Source organism: Nerophis lumbriciformis, linkage group LG10 (genome assembly GCF_033978685.3).
Source record: "Nerophis lumbriciformis linkage group LG10, RoL_Nlum_v2.1, whole genome shotgun sequence".
Lineage (NCBI taxonomy): Eukaryota > Metazoa > Chordata > Actinopteri > Syngnathiformes > Syngnathidae > Nerophis > Nerophis lumbriciformis.
This window is the reverse complement of record NC_084557.2, coordinates 7165001-7186096: the sequence shown is the minus strand read 5'-3', so window position 1 is coordinate 7186096 and position 21096 is coordinate 7165001. Positions and strand designations below refer to the sequence as shown.

Genomic DNA, 21096 nt, shown 5'->3' with positions numbered 1-21096 from the left:
GGGAGAAAATTTGTCCCGGGAGGTTTTTCGGGAGAGGCGCTGAATTTCGGGAGTCTACCGGAAAATCCGGGAGGGTTGGCAAGTATGGTGAACGTGTAAATAGTGTCAAAGCGCTTTGAGTACCTTGAAGGTAGAAAAGCGCTATACAGGTATAACCCATTTGTTTACCATTTACCTGACACATGAAACGTGACTTTAGCCACCAGATGGCAGCAGAGTGGTAAATAGCTTGTTCCCAACTTGGTTACGACCGTATTTTTCGGACTATAAGTCGCAGTTTTTTTCATAGTTAGGTGCGACTTATACTCAGGTGCGACTTATGTGTGAAATTATTAACACATTACCGTAAAATATCAAATAATAGTATGTAGCTCATTCACGTAAGAGACTAGACCAGTGGTTCTTAACCTGGGTTCGATGGAACCCTAGGGGTTCGGCGAGTCAGGCTCAAGGGTTCGGCGGAGGTCAAGACACACCCGACTCATCGTGTAAATAAAAACTTCTCCCTATCGGCGTATTACGGATACTGCAACAGCTGACTGGTTTTCAGGTGTGTAATTTGTTGTGAGTTTATGCACTGTGTTGGTTTTGTTGTTTGAACAAGGTGATGTTCATGCACGCTTCATTTTATGCACCAGTAAAAAAAACTTTAGTATGGGGAACATATTCACCATTAATTAGTTGCTTATTAACATGCAAATTAGTAACATATTGGCTCTTAACTAGTCATTATTAAGTACTTATTAATGCCTTATTCGGCATATAACCCTAACCCTCTAACCCTGGCCCTAACCCTCTAACCCTAACCCTGATTGGTTTTATTAGTAGATTGCACAGTACAGTACATATTCTGTACAATTGACCACTAAATGGTAACACCTGAATACGTTTTTCAACTTGTTTAAGTCTGGGTCCACGTAAATCAATTCATGGTAAACCAAACCTAACCAAATAACTCTAAATTGTCATGTCTGTGTAATCATGTTTTGTTTTAGTCATGTTTTGTTTAGTTATTGGACTCTTTAGTTTCTGGCTTTTCACTCCCTTGTCTTGTTTCCATGATTACCCCATTAGTTTCACCTGTTCCACGTTTGGACTCATTGTGCACTCTTGTTTGTCACCATAGCAACCCATTAGTTTTCACCTGTCACGTCACGCACCTGTTTCACGTTTTGAGTCACGCACCTGTTTTCGTTAATCATGTCTGTAGTATTTAAGTTCATAGTTTTCAGTTTGTCTTTCTGGTGACATCCCACAATTACGCTCTACACACTCTTCATCCTCTTAGATCCTGCTTCATGTCCCATGCCAAAGTAAGTTTTTGTTCCATGTTTATAGTCTTTTTGGTTTCATAGTTTGTTCTCCGCCATTGTGCGCGCCTTTTGTTTACTTCCTTTTTTTGTAGTTATAGTGTTTAAATAAAAATGTACTTACATTCCCGTCTCGCCCGAGCCAACTTTCCGTTGCATCCCGGAAAAGCAAACACCCAGGACCAAGTCATGACATAAATGAAGTCTTTGTTACTTGGAATATGTTCCCCTAGTGTCCAAAAAACTCTAAATTAAATCTTTGTTACTTAGAATATGTTCCCCATACTAAAGTGTTACCAAAAACATATAACTTTGTCTTGAATTCGACAAAAAAAAATGTTTTTAAATTTTTCACTAAAGAAGGGTTCGGTGAATGCGCATATGAAACTGGTGGGGTTCGGTACCTCCGACAAGGTTAAGAACCACTGGACTAGACGTATAAGATTTCATGGGATTTAGCGATTAGGAGTGACAGATTGTTTGGTAAACGTATAGCATGTTCTATATGTTATAGTTATTTGAATGACTCTTACCATAATATGTTACGTTAACATACCAGTTGGTTATTTATGCCTCATATAACGTACACTTATTCAGCCTGTTGTTCACTATTCTTTATCTATTTTAAATTGCCTTTCAAATGTCTATTCTTGGTGTTGGCTTTTATCAAATACATTTCCCCCCAAAAATGCGACTTATACTCCAGTGCGACTTATATATGTTTTTTTCCTTCTTTATTAGGCATTTTCGGCCGGTGCGACTTATACTCCGGAGCGACTTATACTCCGAAAAATACGGTGATTTCGGCGGTTCTTGAACTCACCATTGTGTGGAGTGTGACGCAACAGTTTGTTTACATGTGAAATCTTCCACTCCTTCTTTGTCTCATTTTGTCTACCAAATGTTTTATACTGTGTGTGAATACAAAAAAAAGGGTGTTTTGTTGATGTTATTGACTTGTTGGAGTGCTAATCAGGCATGTTTGGACAGTGCATGACTGCAAGCTAATAAATGCAAACAAGCTATTTAGGCTAGCTATATGTACATATTGCATATACCGTATTTTTCGGACTATAAGTCGCAGTTTTTTTCATAGTTTGGCCGGGGGGTGCGACTTATACTCAGGAACGACTTATGTGTGAAATGATTAACACATTAGCGTAAAATATCAAATAATATTATTGATCTCATTCACGTAAGAGACTAGACGTATAAGATTTCATGTTATTTAGCGATTAAGAGTGACAGATTGTTTGGTAAACGTATAGCATGTTCTATATGTTATAGTTATTTGAATGACTCTTACCATAATATGTTACGTTAACATACCAGTTGGTTATTTATGCCTCATATAACGTACACTTATTCAGCCTGTTGTTCACTATTCTTTATCTATTTTAAATTGCCTTTCAAATGTCTATTCTTGGTGTTGGCTTTTATCAAATACATTTCCCCCAAAAAATGCGACTTATACTCCAGTGCGACTTATATATGTTTTTTTCCTTCTTTATTATGCATTTTCGGCCGGTGCGACTTATACTCCGAAAAATACGGTACTAATTTAAAAAGCTGAATTGAAGCAGGGTGTGTTATATAATATGCAAATTCCAACTTTGACCACAGTTGCTATGTCGTGGCGCTTTCCGTCATTTTCTGCAGACTGCATTGCGAAATGCATCTCACGCCTAGAACTTGGGGCCATATGAATCCCTTCCCCCCCCGCATCTATCAATGCGCACAAGATGGTCAAAGTTCAGCCGGGGTGAAAATAGTTCTCAACTTGTGTTGGCTCCAAAAAAAGTTCACCTGGTGAATCGACTCCCCCCCCCCCTCGGCACGACTCTGGAAAGAAGACGTCGAGCCGCGTGCCATCCTTGTCCGACCTGGTCCGTGCAGGGCACCCATATAAAGTGTCTCAAGATTCCTCCTCCACGTTCCCCCCATACGGCGTGGCACCTGGCGGGCGTGGCTACCCGTCAACGGGCATGGACTGCTCAAAGTCTGATCCAAACAGCTCCTTATACAAGGGGGGGAAGTGGGCGCGCACAATGTCTGGGTATATTGCTTTGAACGCCGTCAGCTTCTCTGTATGCCTACTGCACAGCGCCCGCAGTGTCGACACTTTGCATATCAACTGTGGAGAGACAAAGAGACATGTTAGGATTCACAGCAAGACCAGGAGGACATCCGACAACAGACGTTCTTCCAGCCCGCGTTCTCACTCTCACACTGGGACCCGCTTGACGTGCAAAGACTGAGACGGGCGCTCAGGAACAAGAAAGTTGGACTGATGAGGCACTCTTTGTGTTTCCTGTACTATTTTGACAAAGACCTACTGCTTACACTGCAAAAACTGAAACCTGAGTAAGATGAAATATCTCAAATAAGGGTGATATTTGCTTATTTTCTGTCTGATAAGATAATTCTTCTCACTAAGCAGATTTTATGTTAGAGTCTTTTACTTGTTTTAAGTGTTTTGGTCCTAAATGATCTCAGTAAGATATTACAGCTTGTTGCTGAGATTTGATGACCTATATTGAGTAAAACATGCTTGAAACTAGAATATCAACTGTTGCAAAGCTGTGTCATCAACACTCACAAGTAGAGATGTCCAGATAAATGCTTTAAAAAAAATGTAATATCGGAAATTATCGGTATCATTTGTTTATTATCAGTATCGTTTTTTTTTGTTTAAAAAAAAAAAAATGTTATTAAATCAACATAAAAACACAAGATACACTTACAATTAGTGCACCAACCCAAAAAACCTTCCTCCCCCATTTACACTCACTCAGTCATTCACACAAAAGGGTTGTTTCTTTCTGTTATTAATATTCTGGTTCCTACATTATACATCAATATATATCAATACAGTCTGCAAGGGATACAGTCCATAAGCACACATGATTGTGCGTGCTGCTGGTCCACTAATAGTACTAACCTTTAACAGATAATTTTACTCATTTTCAATAAAGGGGAACATTATCACCAGACCTATGTAAGCGTCAATATATACCTTGATGTTGCAGAAAAAAAAACCATATATTTTTTTAACCGATTTCCGAACTCTAAATGGGTGAATTTTGGCGAATTAAACGCCTTTCTATTATTCGCTCTCGGAGCGATGACGTCACAACGTGGCGTCGCATCGGGAAGCAATCCGCCATTTTCTCAAACACCGAGTCAAATCAGCTCTGTTATTTTCCGTTTTTTCGACTGTTTTCCGTACCTTGGAGACATCATGCCTCGTCGGTGTGTTGTCGGAGGGTGTAACAACACCAACAGGGACGGATTCAAGTTGCACCAGTGGCCCAAAGATGCCAAAGTGGCAAGAAATTGGACGTTTGTTCCGCACACTTTACCGACGAAAGCTATGCTACGACAGAGATGGCAAGAATGTGTGGATATCCTGCGACACTCAAAGCAGATGCATTTCCAACGATAAAGTCAAAGAAATCTGCCGCCAGACCCCCATTGAATCTGCCGGAGTGTGTGAGCAATTCAGGGACAAAGGACCTCGGTAGCACGGCAAGCAATGGCGGCAGTTTGTTCCCGCAGACGAGCGAGCTAAACTGCCTATCGACCCTAGCTTCCCTGGCCTGCTGACATCAACTCCAAAACTGGACAGATCAGCTTTCAGGAAAAGATCACGGATGAGGGTATGTCTACAGAATATATTAATTGATGAAAACTGGGCTGTCTGCACTCTCAAAGTGCATGTTGTTGCCAAATGTATTTCATATGCTGTAAACCTAGTTCATAGTTGTTAGTTTCCTTTAATGCCAAACAAACACATACCAATCGTTGGTTAGAAGGCGATCGCCGAATTCGTCCTCGCTTTCTCCCGTGTCGCTGGCTGTCGTGTCGTTTTCGTCTGTTTCGCTTGCATACGGTTCAAACCGATATGGCTCAATAGCTTCAGTTTCTTCTTCAATTTCGTTTTCGCTACCTGCCTCCACACTACAACCATCCGTTTCAATACATGCGTAATCTGTTGAATCGCTTAAGCCGCTGAAATCCGAGTCTGAATCCGAGCTAATGTCGCTATAGCTTGCTGTTCTTTCCGCCATGTTTGTTTGTGTCGGCTTCACTATGTGACGTCACAGGAAAATGGACGGGTGTATATAACGATGGTTAAAATCAGGCACTTTGAAGCTTTTTTTTTAGGGATATTGCGTGATGGGTAAAATTTTGAAAAAAACTTTGAAAAATACAAAAAGCCACTTGGAACTGATTTTTAATGGTTTTAACCCTTCTGAAATTCTGATAATGTTCCCCTTTAATTATTAGTTTCTATGTAACTGTTTTTATATTGTTTTACGTTCTTTTTTATTCAAGAAAATTATTTTATTTTATAAATTAAAAAAAAAAAAAGTACCTTATCTTCACCATACCTAGTTGTCCAAATTAGGCATAATAATGTGTTAATTCCACGACTGTATATATCGGTATCGGTTGATATCGGTATCGGTAATTAAAGAGTTGGACAATATCGGAATATCGGATATCGGCAAAAAGCCATTATCGGACATCCCTACTCACAAGTATAAAACTACTTTTTTAAAGTAATAATTTCTTATCTCAAGCATGAAAAAAAAAAAAATTTAACATGTGACATTTCTAACTATTTTGAACAAAATTACAATTTAAAAAAATTTGGTCGGGGGTCGGGCTGTATATATGCGCACTAATTGACTGAAAGAGCACGCACTTGGCGCGATGATGTCATGTTATCCATGGAAAAATGCATTTTTAGACAATATGATTTGCCTGAGCGGCTAAGAGACCCCGAGAGTAACAAGCGGTTGCCTTGTTGCCTTTCCATTAAAAACAATAAATCAGTTTTTAGTATAAGTTTGCTGGTTTCAAGAAATATAATGCCGAGCGCATATCATTATGTCAAGATAATGGCACTAGCATTTACTTCATTTAAGAATATTTTTCAACATATTGAGCAAAATGGTCTCATTTTTCTACCAAGAAAAGTGCACTTGTTATTAGTGAGAATATACTTATTTTAAGGTATTTTTGGGTTCATTGAGGTTAGCTAATTTGACTTGTTTTGGAAAGTCTTGACAAGCCAAATTTTCTTGTTCTATTGGCAGATAATTTTGCTTAGTTCAAATAAAACTGTGTCATCAACACTCACAAGTATAAAACTCCTTTTTGAAAGTAATAATTTCTTATTTCAAGCATGAAAAAAAAAAATCATGACTTTGACACAATTGTGTCTCATAATTAAATCGGATGACAGCCAAATGGACTTTGCTGTTTTATTTTCAATGAAACAATAGAAAATACATACTCATATAGTAGTACAGTTGGCACAGTACAGTAAACTGACAGTTAATATTTAAACATTTAACCTGTGACATTTCTAACAATTTTGAACAGAAATAGTTCATGCACATTCAGATAAATTCCTCAAAATTACAATTAAAAAAATTTAGGTCGGGGTTCCAGGCTGTATATATGCGCACTAATTGACTGAAAGAGCACGCATTTGGCGCGATGATGTCATGTTATCCATGGAAAAATGCATTTTTAGACAATATGATTTGCCTGAGCGGCTCGAGAGTAACAAGCGGTTGCCTTGTTGCCTTTCCATTAAAAACAATAAATTAGTTTTTAGTATAAGTTTGCTGGTTTCAAGAAATGTATGTCAGGACTTGGACTATGGCTTGGTTTGTTCTCCCGAGGTGCAAAAGATTTGGACCAGATGTGGCGTGAAGGGGAGTACATGATTTATTTTAACACTATATATCAAAAAAAAGAACAAACAAAAAGCGCGCACAATGGCGGAGGTACAAAACTAGGCTATTGAAAACAAAACTTGCACATAGGCAGAAACTGTGAACAAAGAAACAAAACTTGCAAACTATGGCATGAATAAAGAAAACCTACTTGGACATGGCATGAAGTGCGCAGAGGTTAACAGAGTGTGACAGGGGTATGAAGAGCATAAATGCGGGATGTCACCAGAAAGACAAACTGAAAACAATGAACTTAAATACTACAGACATGATTAACGAAAACAGGTGCGTGACTCAAAACGTGAAACAGGTGCGTGACGTGACAGGTGAAAACTAATGGGTTGCTATGGTGACAAACAAGAGTGCACAATGAGTCCAAACGTGGAACAGGTGAAACTAATGGGTAACCATGGAAACAAGACAAGGGAGTGAAAAGCCAGAAACTAAAGAGTCCAATAACTAAACAAAACAAAACATGACTAAAACAAAACATGATTACACAGACATGACAATGTAATGCCGACCGCATATCATTATGTCAAGATAATGGCACTAGCATTTACTTCATTTAAGAATATTTTTCAACATATTGAGCAAAAAGGTCTCATTTGTTTTTCTACCAAGAAAAGTGCACTTGTTATTAGTGAGAATATACTTATTTTAAGGTATTTTTGGGTTCATTGAGGTTAGCTAATTTGACTTGTTTTGGAAAGTCTTGACAAGCCAAATTTTCTTGTTCTATTGGCAGATAATTTTGCTTAGCTCAAATAAAATATCGCTCATTTTTGTACTATTTTTTCTTGTTTTTGAACACTGACTTTTTGCAGTGTAGGGAATGGAAGTTTTTAACTTTCTGCGCGTGCGCAAACCGATTCCGGCAGTTTGGTAAATCAGGCGGTGCTAGCTGCTATCCGGCTCGCGATTAGCGCGCTAGCTAGCGTTTCCAGGAAATGAGCAAGTATACCAGTTTGTGAGTTTAACGGAATCACCGTTTTACGATAAGTTGAATTCAAAACGATAACACTAACCATCGGGAGTTTTACCGTGGTTTAACATTCATTATCGTTACAACCGAAACAACAATGGGAAAGAGTATGTTTACTATACTTCTTACAAATATCACACTTTACCCAATAAAGATGTTTTTTTCTTTTGTATAGGCAGCAATGCCAACTACTGGCCCGGCATGGGTATTACAGCGTTATCAGACATTGTCGGTTTTTCGGACGCGCCAATTTCCGACAAACGCTACTGTTCTGTCTTGTTTGGACTTAGACAAACTTTAATGATCCACAAGGGAAATTGTTCCACACAGTAGCTCAGTTACAAAGGATGGAAAGTGTTTGTTGAATGTATTAAGAATATATGTAAAACCAGTGTTTGTAAGTTCCTTTTGGGATTCACCAGTGAGGTGCACTTCCCTTTGTAAACAGCGGGAGGCAGCATTGCCTAGTTTACAACAGTGGTCCCCAACTTTTTTTGCACCCGGTTTAATGAAGGCATTATTTTCAGGGACCACTTGTGAAAAATACAACTCACTATAATGCTGAATTAGTGGGAGCCCTGGGCTTGTTTCTGTGCAATGAGATGCTGATGGAAATCAGCCTTTAGCTACAATCTGTCACATTTATATCTGATATGTTCATGAATGTGCATTGTATCATGTCACAAAGTTATAACAAATGGCAACTTCCTATGAGGAGTTTTATTGTACATCATTGGTGTGTCCAGTGCACAGGTGTCAAACTCAAGGCCCGCGGGCCAGATCTGCTCCTCCACCTCATTTTATATGGCCCGCAAAAGCTTGGAAAAAATATGTCATGTCTGTGTAATCATGTTTTGTTTTAGTCATGTTTTGTTTAGTTATTGGACTCTTTAGTTTCTGGCTTTTCACTCCCTTGTCTTGTTTCCATGATTACCCATTAGTTTCACCTGTTCCACGTTTGGACTCATTGTGCACTCTTGTTTGTCACCATAGCAACCCATTAGTTTTCACCTGTCACGTGACGCACCTGTTTCACGTTTTGAGTCACGCACCTGTTTTCGTTAATCATGTCTGTAGTATTTAAGTTCATTGTTTTCAGTTTGTCTGTCTGATGACATCCCACAATTATGCTCGGCACATTTCTGACACTTGATTTCATGTCCATTGTTCATGCTGCTCCTTTTAGTCCATGCCAAGTCAGTTTTGTTTATTAATGCTATAGTCCAGGGCCGGCCCGTGGCATAGGCCGTATAGGCAAATGCTAAGGGCGCCGTCCATCAGGGGGCGCCACGCCAGTGCCACAAATGTTGGAGAAAAGAAAAAAAAAAAAAGTTGGTACTATTATTTCTAAATACAAAAAATAATCCCACGTTAATTAAAATGCAAAGTAAAGCCTATATAATAGAAATATTATTTGTTACAACATTACGCCCCCCCCGCACGGTGCGCCCCCTCCCTTCCCGTATCATGACTCTTTTTGGACGTCACCACATCAAAAAATCAACACAAGATGTCAAAACGGCCAAAACTGTCAGGTGCCCAGGGAAGAAAAAAGAGAAAAGAAGAGGAGGAGAAACGAGAAAAGACAGAGGTAGCAAGTAGGTAACGTTAGCCTACATGAAATTATTTGTCTGTTACAGAATGTGATAGTAACCTGGCTTTTTAGCATTAAGCTAATGTTACATGATTCGGCAATTGCTAATCAATAAATAGCTAGTTCTGTTTTAACGTCAGGTTAATATTGTGGAGGGGGCTAAATTGTTATGGAAAATAATAATGTACCTCAGGGACATTTGTATTAGATCTTTTAAGCAGGTGTTTTTTGTTTACATTGTTATTGCCTTCTGGTTAGCTAATGTTTGCCCTGCAGGTAATAGTCACTTTTCCACCCCTTTATATATTAGGTATAGTTGTAAGCCTAGTTGTTAAAGTGCACATCATTAATGTTAATTAAGCAATATGTATGTAAAAAATATTGTATTTCATATATTCATTTTTTATTTTTGCATTCATTTATTTATTCTTTTTTTTATTTTTATCTTGTTAACTATTCTGATTGTTAATTTGCTTTCTTTAAGTAAAAAAAAGGTCAAAGACAAAGCTACCCGGTTTCTTGTGAGTATATACACTTCACTGCCGATGTGGGGGGGCGCCACCTAAAATCTTGCCTAGGGCGCCAGATTGGTTAGGGCCGGGCCTGCTATAGTCTTTTGGTTTCATAGTTTGTTCTCCGCCACTGTGCGCGCTTTTCGTTTGTACTTTATTTTGATATATTAAATAAATCATGTATTTACATTCCCGTCTCGCCCGAGCCAACTTTCCGTTGCATTCCGGAATAGCAAACACCCAGGACCAAGTCATGACAGTGTCAATAAAATACCTTATATTTTCTTTCTTTACTTTCTTATTTTTTTACTAAAGGTATTAGGGTTTTTTTTCAGTTTGACAGGGAAAAAATATTGTGTCCAATATTGCAACAAATATTATAGTATCTAACTTTTATGGTAAAAATCCAAATAAATAATTAATATATGCTTAACTTATGGTTTCGAAGCAAGTTATCCATCAAATTGTACACTATAAAAATGACCAATAGATTTTACTGTAAAATTTAGGGAGTTTTTTACAACATATTACTGTAAGTTGAAAAAAAACCCAACCAATGTTTGTTTTTCTACAGTAAAATTCTGTCGACTTTGTTTTTTTTTTTAAATCCACGGTTGATGATTTTATGGTACCACATTTTATTTTGGTAAAAAACTGGCCAAAATAAAATTAAACAGCGGTACTGTATTCCTATTTGCAGTAATATGTTGTAAAAATATTAATAATAAAATAACACCATATATTTGACAGTAAAAGTCTGGCAACTAAGCTGCTAGTTTTTTTTCTGTAAAAAACAGTGGTCAAATCCACCGATTTTTTTTACTCTTTACGTAAATAATTTTTTAAATATTTAAATTCATAGGCAAATTAATTAATTATTTACTGTTACAAGCGGATGGAAATCAGCCTTTGGCTACAATCTGTCCCATTTATATCTGATATGTTCATGAATGAGCATTGTATCATGTCACAAAGTTATAACAAATGGCAACTTCCTATGAGGAGTTTTATTGTACATCATTGGTGTGTCTAGTGCACAGGTGTCAAACTCAAGGCCCGCGGGCCAGATCTGCTCCTCCACCTCCTTTTATATGGCCCGCAAAAGCTTGGAAATAATATGTGTCAATAAAATACCATATATTTTCTTTCTCTACTTTCTTATTTTCTTACTAAAGGTATTAGGTTTTTTTCTCAGTTTGACAGGGAAAAAATATTGTGTCCAATATTGCAACAAATATTATAGTATCTAACTTTTATGGTAAAAATCCAAATAAATAATTCATATATGCTTAACTTATGGTTTCGAAGCAAGTTATCCATCAAATTGTACACTATAAAAATGACCAATAGATTTTACTGAAAAATTTAGGGAGTTTTTTACAACATATTACTGTAAGTTGAAAAAAAAACCAACCAATGTTTGTTTTTCTACAGTAAAATTCTGTCGACTTTGTTTGTTTTTTTAAATCCAGGGTTGATGATTTTATGGTACCACATTTTATTATGGTAAAAAACTGGCCAAAATAAAATTAAACAGCGGTACTGTATTTCTATTTGCAGTAATATGTTGTAAAAATAATAATAATAAAATAACACCATATATTGGACAGTAAAAGTCTGGCAACTAAGCTGCATGTTTTTTTCTGTAAAAAACAGTGCTCAAATCCATAAATTTTTTCTTACTCTTTAGGTAAAAAAAATGTCAAATATTTAAATTCATAGGCAAATTCATGAATTATTGACTGTTACAAGCGGCCCTCTATTGGCAGCCATGACTGCGGTGTGGCCCTCAATGAAAACAAGTTTGACACCCCTGGTCTAGTGGGACAGGCCAAAGTTAAGTCGGAGAAAATGCAGTCCTTTATAAATTATTTCATGTTTCTCTCCGGCCCGGTAGCAAATGCTTCACGCACCGGTACCGGTCCGCGGACCGGTGGTTGGGGACCACCGCTTTACAACATTGCCCAAGTTAGCGCTGCACAACAAGGGAGTTCCTTTCAGGTCTAGTTTAAGCCAATTGGGTGATGATTGACATTGTCATCGTCTCAATTCTCATGCCAAACATGTATCGTTGAGTAGCATGGAACTATTTGATTGTGGTGTATTATTTGTTGGCTGCGATGTAATTTGAGACGTTTTTTTATGGCCAAAAGTCAGTCGTGCTCATTTTCGTAATTTCATACTGTCAAGTGAATGTTAGCATTTTGTGGTGTTTCTTCATCATTACACCAGTGTTTTTCAACCTTTTTTGAGCCAAGGCACATTTTTTTCATTGAAAAAAATGCGGAGGCACACCACCAGCAGAAAACATAAAGAAACGGAGCCGATATTGACAGTAAAAAGTTGTTTTCGCAATTGTTGGATGTGAATTCAAACCATAACCAAGCATGCATCACTATAGCTCTTATCTCAAAGTAGGTGTACTGTCACCACCTGTCACATCACACCCTGACTTATTTGGAGTTTTTTGCTGTTTTCCTGTGTGTAGTGTTTTAGTTCTTGTCTTTCGCTCCTATTTTGGTGGCTTTTTCTCTTTTTTTTGGTATTTTCCTGTAGCAGTTTCATGTCTTCCTTGACCGCTAATCCCCACACCTGCTTTGATTTAGCAATCAAGAATATTTCAGTTGTTTTTATCCTTCTTTGCGGGGACATTGTTGACTGTCATGTCATGCTCGGATGGACTTTGTGGACGCCGTCTTTGCTCCACAGTAAGTCTTTGCTGTCGTCCAGCATTCTGTTTTTGTTTACTTTCTAGCCAGTTCAGTTTTAATTTCGTTCTGCACAGCCTTCTCTAAGCTTCAATGCCTTTTCTTAGGGACACTCACCTTTTGTTTATTTTTGGTTTAAGCATTAGACACCTTTTTACCTGCACCCTGCCTTCCGCTGTTTCCAACATCTACAAAGCAATTAGATACCGGCTGCCACCTACTGATATGGAAGAGTATTACACGGTTACTCTGCCAAGCTCTAGACAGCACCGACACTCAACAACAACACATTATTTGCGGATTATAATTACTGGTTTGCAAAAAAACGTTTTTAACCCAAATAGGTAAAATTAGATAATCTCTCACGGCACAACAGTGGTTGAAAAACACTGCATTACACAACATAATGCAGTTGTTATTGTGTAATTGACTTCTTTAATGTAAGCGTCTTTTCTGCTTGTGTGTTTTCAGTTTTACCCTTTTTACGGTCAAACAAACCTGAGGACAAGAAGACGTTTTTCCAGAGTGTTTGATCAAGGAAAGGTGTTAGGGTAAAGCCAATGGTGGTATTTTAATGGTGGTACTTGGAGAGCCACGTTTCTTCTGAGGTGGTACTTGGTCTAATCTAGGAGCTCTGTATCCAAAAAAGGTAATAATGCTACGCTCAAAGGTATTAAAGGGGAACATTATCACCAGACCTATGTAAGCGTCAATATATACCTTGATGTTGCAGAAAAAAGACCATATATTTTTTTAACCGATTTCCGAACTCTAAATGGGTGAATTTTGGCGAATTAAACGCCTTTCTATTATTCGCTCTCGGAGCGATGACGTCACGTTGTGACGTCACATCGGGAAGCAATCCGCCATTGGGGTGGCGTGGCGAAGTTGGTAGAGTGGCCGTGCCAGCAATCGTAGGGTTGCTGGTTACTGGGGTTCAATCCCCACCTTCTACCATCCTAGTCAAGTCCGTTGTGTCCTTGGGCAAGACACTTCACCCTTGCTCCTGATGGGTGCTGGTTAGCGCCTTGCATGGCAGCTCCCGCCATCAGTGTGTGAATGTGTGTGTGAATGGGTGAATGTGGAAATAGTGTCAAAGCGCTTTGAGTACCTTGAAGGTAGAAAAGCGCTTTACAAGTACAACCCATTTATCATTTATCATTTTCTCAAACACATTACAAACACCGAATCAAATCAGCTCTGTTATTTTCCGTTTTTTCGACTGTTTTCCGTACTTTGGAGACATCATGCCTCGTCGGTGTGTTGTCGGAGGGTGGAACAACACGAACAGGGACGGATTCTTGCAACTCAACGCCAAGAAAACGGAAATGCTGATTATCGGTCCTGCTAAACACCGACATTTATTTAATAATACCACCTTAACATTTGACAACCAAACAATTACACAAGGCGAATCAGTAAAGAATCTGGGTATTATCTTCCACCCAACTCTCTCCTTTGAGTCACACATTAAGAGTGTTACTAAAACGGCCTTCTTTCATCTCCGTAATATCGCTAAAATTCGTTCTATTTTATCCACTAGCGACGCTGAGATCATTATTCATGCGTTCGTTACGTCTCGTCTCGACTATTGTAACGTATTATTTTCGGGTCTCCCTATGTCTAGCATTAAAAGATTACAGTTGGTACAAAATGCGGCTGCTAGACTTTTGACAAGAACAAGAAAGTTTGATCATATTACGCCTATACTGGCTCACCTGCACTGGCTTCCTGTGCACTTAAGATGTGACTTTAAGGTTTTACTACTTACGTATAAAGTACTGCACGGTCTGGCTCCGTCCTATCTTGTCGATTGCATTGTACCATATGTCCCGGTAAGAAATCTGCGTTCAAAGAACTCCGGCTTATTAGTGGTTCCCAGAGCACAAAAAAAGTCTGCGGGCTATAGAGCGTTTTCTATTGGGGCTCCAGTACTATGGAATGCCCTCCCGGTAATAATTAGAGATGCTACCTCAGTAGAAGCATTTAAGTCCCATCTTAAAACTCATTTGTATACTCTAGCCTTTAAATAGCCCCCCTGTTAGACCAGTTGATCTGCCGTTTCTTTTCTTTTCTCCTCTGCTCCCCTTTTCCTTGAGGGGCGGGGGTGCACAGGTCCGGTGGCCATGGATGAAGTGCTGGCTGTCCAGAGTCGGGACCCGGGGTGGACCGCTCGCCTGTGCATCGGCAGGGAACATCTCTGCGCTGCTGACCCGTCTCCGCTCGGGATGGTGTCCTGCTGGCCCCACTATGGACTGGACTCTTACTATTATGTTGGATCCACTATGGACTGGACTCTCACAATATTATGTCAGACCCACTCGACATCCATTGCTTTCGGTCTCCCCTAGAGGGGGGGGGTTACCCACATATGCGGTCCTCTCCAAGGTTTCTCATAGTCATTCACATCGACGTCCCACTGGGGTGAGTTTTTCCTTGCCCGTATGTGGGCTTTGTACCGAGGATGTCGTTGTGGCTTGTGCAGCCCTTTGAGACACTTGTGATTTAGGGCTATATAAATAAAGATTGATTGATTGATTGATTGATTCAAGTTGCACCAGTGGCCCAAAGATGCGAAAGTGGCAAGAAATTGGACGTTTGTTCCGCACACTTTACCGACGAAAGCTATGCTACGACAGAGATGGCAAGAATGTGTGGATATCCTGCGACACTCAAAGCGGATGCATTTCCAACTGGACTGGACAGATCAGCTTTCAGGAAAAGAGCGCGGATGAGGGTATGTCTACAGAATATATTAATTGATGAAAATTGGGCTGTCTGCACTCTCAAAGTGCATGTTGTTGCTAAATGTATTTCATATGCTGTAAACCTAGTTCATAGTTGTTAGTTTCCTTTAATGCCAAACAAACACATACCAATCGTTGGTTAGAAGGCGATCGCCGAATTCGTCCTCGCTTTCTCCCGTGTCGCTGGCTGTCGTGTCGTTTTCGTCGGTTTCGCTTGCATACGGTTCAAACCGATATGGCTCAATAGCTTCAGTTTCTTCTTCAATTTCGTTTTCGCTACCTGCCTCCACACTACAACCACCGTAATCTGTTGAATCGCTTAAGCCGCTGAAATCCGAGTCTGAAACCAAGCTAATGTCGCTATAGCTTGCTGTTCTATCCGCCATGTTTGTTTGTGTTGGCATCACTGTGTGACGTCACAGGAAAATGGACGGGTGTATATAACGATGGTTAAAATCAGGCACTTTGAAGCTTTTTTTAGGGATATTGCGTGATGGGTAACATTTTGAAAAAAACTTCGAAAAATAAAATAAGCCACTGGGAACTGATTTTTAATGGTTTTAACCCTTCTGAAATTGTGATAATGTTCCCCTTTAATACATATATCATGATGCACAGGCACAATAGTACACAATAAAATAATATCTCCCGGACAATCAAAAGTTATTAGTTTTCAGTACCTTTGTAAGAATGCCGTCCTCTCTGTGGTTCTTCTGCAGGACGTGCTGGAGCGCCAACTGGATCTTCTGCTGGAGTTTCTCCACCTTGACTTTCTCCTGAAGCCAGGACCGATCTAAGGTAAGAGTTGTCACACATTTAGTGCGCGAGGCTGCTAATTGTACGCGTTGATGGATAAAGAAACATGTGTTCCTTGTCACTGCCAAGCTTTCTATTTTTTTTTATGATTTTTGCACTGTGAGTGACACGTACCAGCAGACATCAACACAAAGGCGGAGAACAGGGCGATCTCATCCTCAGACAGGTGCATAGAACACAAGTTTTTCCCAAACTCGAAGACGGAGCTGATCAAGTCGTCACAACCTGCCACAGCAAAGGACACAGCGAGGGAGCTTAGGAGGAGGGAGAGCAAACATTCCCTCTTGATCTTTATTGGGAGATAGGCACGCAGGGAGAGGGGAGGCAAAGGGGAGTGGTAATAATAATAATAATTGGGAAAAAAATTGTTGCATGCTGACAGCACATAGGGAGCATCTTGAGGAGAATAGGCAATGATTTGACTGAGGTTTTGCCTCCCAGACTCTTTTGGAAGTTGGTGTTCTGCAAAGCCATAATTGAGGCATTAAGTTAAATTAATGTTTGGGCCAAGAGGGCGAGCGACACTGCAGCTCCATCACTCCTGCAGACTACACTGACACTATTTACATACAGCCGTACCTCCGTTTTCATTTTGTATCATTTGGTTTTCATCTACTTAAGCAGGTAAAAACTTGTTGATATTAAAATATCTTTTGCAAGAGTGACCTGGCCAAGAGTGCAAAAAAACTGGTTTCATGAAAACATACAGTTTGGACACACCTTCTCATTTAATGCGTTTTCTTTACTTTCATGACTATTTACATTGTAGATTGTCTATGAATGAACACATGTGGAGTTATGTACATTGTATTTATATTATTCACATGTGAATAATGCTGTATAATAGACTGTATTTATATTATTCACATGTGAATAATGCTGTATAATAGACTGTATTTATGTTATTCACATGTGAATAATGCTGTATAATAGACTGTATTTATGTTGCTGTATAATATATTGTATTTATATTATTTACATGTGAATAATGCTGTATAATAGACTGTATTTATATTATTCACATGTGAATAATGCAGTATAATAGACTGTATTTATATTATTCACATGTGAATAATGCTGTATAATAGACTGTATTTATGTTGCTGTATAATAGACTGTATTTATATTATTCACATGTGAATAATGCTGTATAATAGACTGTATTCATATTATTCACATGTGAATAATGCTGTATAATAGACTGTATTTATGTTATTCACATGTGAATAATGCTGTATAATAGACTGTATTTATGTTGCTGTATAATAGACTGTATTTATATTATTCACATGTGAATAATGCTGTATAATAGACTGTATTTATATTATTCACATGTGAATAATGCTGTATAATAGACAGTATTTATATTATTCACATGTGAATAATGCTGTATAATAGACTGTATTTTTGTTATACACATGTGAATAATGCTGTACAATAGACTGTATTTATATTATTCACATGTGAATAATGCTGTATAACAGACTGTATTTATATTATTCACATGTGAATAATGCTGTATAATAGACTGTATTTATATTATTCACATGTTAATAATGCTGTATAATAGACTGTATTTATATTATTCACATGTGAATAATGCTGTATAATAGACTGTATTTATATTATTCACATGTGAATAATGCTGTATAATAGGTGTACTGTCACCACCTGTCACATTACACCCTGACTTATTTGGAGTTTTTTTTGCTGTTTTCCTGTGTAGTGTTTTAGTTCTTGTCTTGCGCTCCTATTTTGGTGGCATTTTGTCTTTTTTTGGTATTTTCCTGTAGCAGTTTCATGTCTTCTTTTAAGCGCTATTCCCCACACCTGCTTTGTTTTAGCATTCAAGAATATTTCAGTTGTTTTTTTATCCTTCTTTGTGGGGACATTGTTGATTGTCATGTCATGTTCGGATGCACTTTGTGGACGCCGTCTTTGCTCCACAGTAAGTCTTTGCTGTTGTCCAGCATTCTGTTTTTGTTTACTTTGTAGCCAGTTCAGTTTTAGTTTCGTTCTGCATAGCCTTCCCTAAGCTTCAATGCCTTTTCTTAGCGGCACTCACATTTTGTTTATTTTTGGTTTAAGCATTAGACACCTTTTTACCTGCACCCTGCCTCCCGCTGTTTCCGACATCTACAAAGCAATTAGCTACCTGCTGCCACCTACTGATATGGAAGAGTATAACGTGGTAAGTCTGCCGATCTCCAGACAGTACAGACACTCAACAACGACACATTATTTGCGGATTATAATTACTGGTTTGCAAAAAATATTTTTAACCCAAATAGGTGAAATTAGATAATCTCCCACGGCACAGTGCAAAAACTGAAATCTAAGTAAGATTAAATATCTCAAATAAGGGTGATATTTGCTTATTTTCTGTCTGATAAAAGATTTTGTGTTAGAGTGTTTTACTTGTTTTAAGGGTTTTGATCCTAAATGATCTCAGTAAGATATTACAGCTTGTTGCTGAAATTTGATGACCTATATTGAGTAAAACATGCTTGACCGTGACCGTGCGCATTTTCTCGTTTCTTCTCCGAGATGAGGGTGAGTCCATAACGCGCTAAATGGCTGACTTAATGATTGTGTGAGTGCGTTTGATTCAATGTGAACAATTTACTGGCACCATGTAAAGCTCGTGAACCCGTAAAATATCGTATATTAGTTACACTATTGTGTAAGGTTTCAAATTGTGGGGGAAATTAGCAGCTTATAGTCTAAAAACCTTATAGGGGCCCTATCATGCAAAACCAACTTTTCTTACCTGGGGGGATCTGAGCCGAGGATGTCGTTGTGGCTTGTGCAGCCCTTTGAGACACTCGTGATTTAGGGCTATATAAATAAACATTGATTGATTGATTGCAACTAGAATATCAACTGTTGCAAAGCTGTGTCATTAAACTGCTTTTTTAAAGTACCGTATTTTTCGGACTATAAGTCGCAGTTTTTTTCATAGTTTGGCTCCAGTGCGATTTATATATGTTTTTTTCCTTCTTTATTATGCATTTTCGGCAGGTGCAACTTATACTCCGGTGCGACTTATACTCCGAAAAATACGGTATATAAATGTATACATATATATACATACCGTATTTTTCGGACTAAAAGTCGCAGTTTTTTTCATAGTTTGGCTGGGCTCCAGTGCGATTTATATATGTTTTTTTCCTTCTTTATTATGCATTTTCGGCAGGTGCGACTTATGCTCCGGTGCGACTTATACTCCGAAAAATACGGTAATAATTTCTTACTTGAAGCATGAAAAAAAATGATGCCGAGCGCATATCATGATGTCAAGATAATGGCACTAGCATTTACTTAATTTAAGAATATTTTTCAACATATTGAGCAAACAGGTCTCTTTTTTTTTTTTCTACCAAGAAAAGTGCACTTGTCATTAGTGAGAATATAGTTATTTTAAGGTATTTTTGGGTTCATTGAGGTTAGCTAATTTTACTTGTTTTGGAAAGTCTCGACAAGCCGAATTTTCTTGTTCTATTGGCAGATAATTTTGCTTAGTTCAAATAAAATACCCCTTATTTTTGTATTTATTTTGCTTGTTTTTGAACACTGACTTTTTGCAGTGCACACCTTTTCTTTCTTTTTCTTTCTTTAGTTTATTTGGAACATGAACACACTTACAGCATAATACATCACACAATTTCATATCATTTCATTTTACATCATGCCCGAAAAGGAGTAGGAAGAAGCAAAGCTTATTTAATCCTACCCCTTTCCTACTTTAAGCGTTTACAAATATATAGAACCATTTACTGACCTTTTTATATAATAAAATAACATCTATGAATTAGTATACAACAGTTTTGTAATATGTAATTAATTAATTAATTCAGTCATTATTAACATACTGAGATGAAGAATATCTTATTCTCAATAAGGTTGAAAGTATTTCTCATAATTCTTCTTTTTTGTACTCTGTAAGCACTATTATTTTGAACAACCTCTTAAACTGGATCATATCAGTACAATTTTTAACTTCTTTACTTAATCCATTCCATCATTTAATTCCACATACTGATATGCTAAAAGTTCTAAGTGTTGTACGTGCATATAAATGTTTTAAATTATTTTTTCCTCTAAGGTTATATTTCTCCTCTTTAGTTGAGAAGAATTGTTGTACATTCTTTGGTAGCAGGTTATAGTTTGCTTTGTACATCATTTTAGCTGTTTGCAATTTTACCAAATCACCAAACTTTAATATTTCTGACTTAATAAATAAAGGGTTTGTGTGTTCTCTATATCCAACATTATGTATTATTCTAACTGATCTTTTTTGTAACACGGTTAGCGAATGTAGCGCACATTTGGAGTTATTTCCCCATATTTCTGCACAATAACTCAGATATGGTAACACTAGCGAGCAGTAGAGAATATGTAGTGATTTTTGGCCCAGGACATATTTTGCTTTATTCATTATTGAAATGTTTTTTGCCACCTTATGTTGTATGTTTTGTATATGAGATTTCCAGTTCATTTGATCATCTATTAATACTCCCAAAAATCTAGGTTTTTTTACCCTTTCTATGTCTACTCCGTCTATTTGTATACACACCTGTCTGTATTTCATGGCACACTAGTGTGCCGCGGCACAATGGTTGCAAAACACTGCTGTAGAAGCATAATAGAACTGCTAAAACAACAAATCTA

The 21096-nt window shown here is 38.0% G+C and overlaps 1 protein-coding gene across 2 annotated transcripts in view; it reads right to left on the bottom strand.

Moving 5' to 3' along the window:
• Positions 1-792: 792 nt before the first annotated feature.
• Positions 793-21096, bottom strand: part of roraa (RAR-related orphan receptor A, paralog a) — a 917687-nt gene continuing 897383 nt past the window's right edge. For both annotated transcript variants that reach the window (XM_061970377.2, XM_061970378.2), the window contains 3 exons: positions 16540-16650; positions 16290-16402; positions 793-3444 (listed from right to left, as the gene is read on the bottom strand). In XM_061970377.2, coding sequence (XP_061826361.1) covers positions 3280-3444; positions 16290-16402; positions 16540-16650 — 389 coding nt within the window. In that variant the 3' untranslated portion in view covers positions 793-3279. The remainder of the gene's footprint in view (positions 3445-16289; positions 16403-16539; positions 16651-21096) is intronic.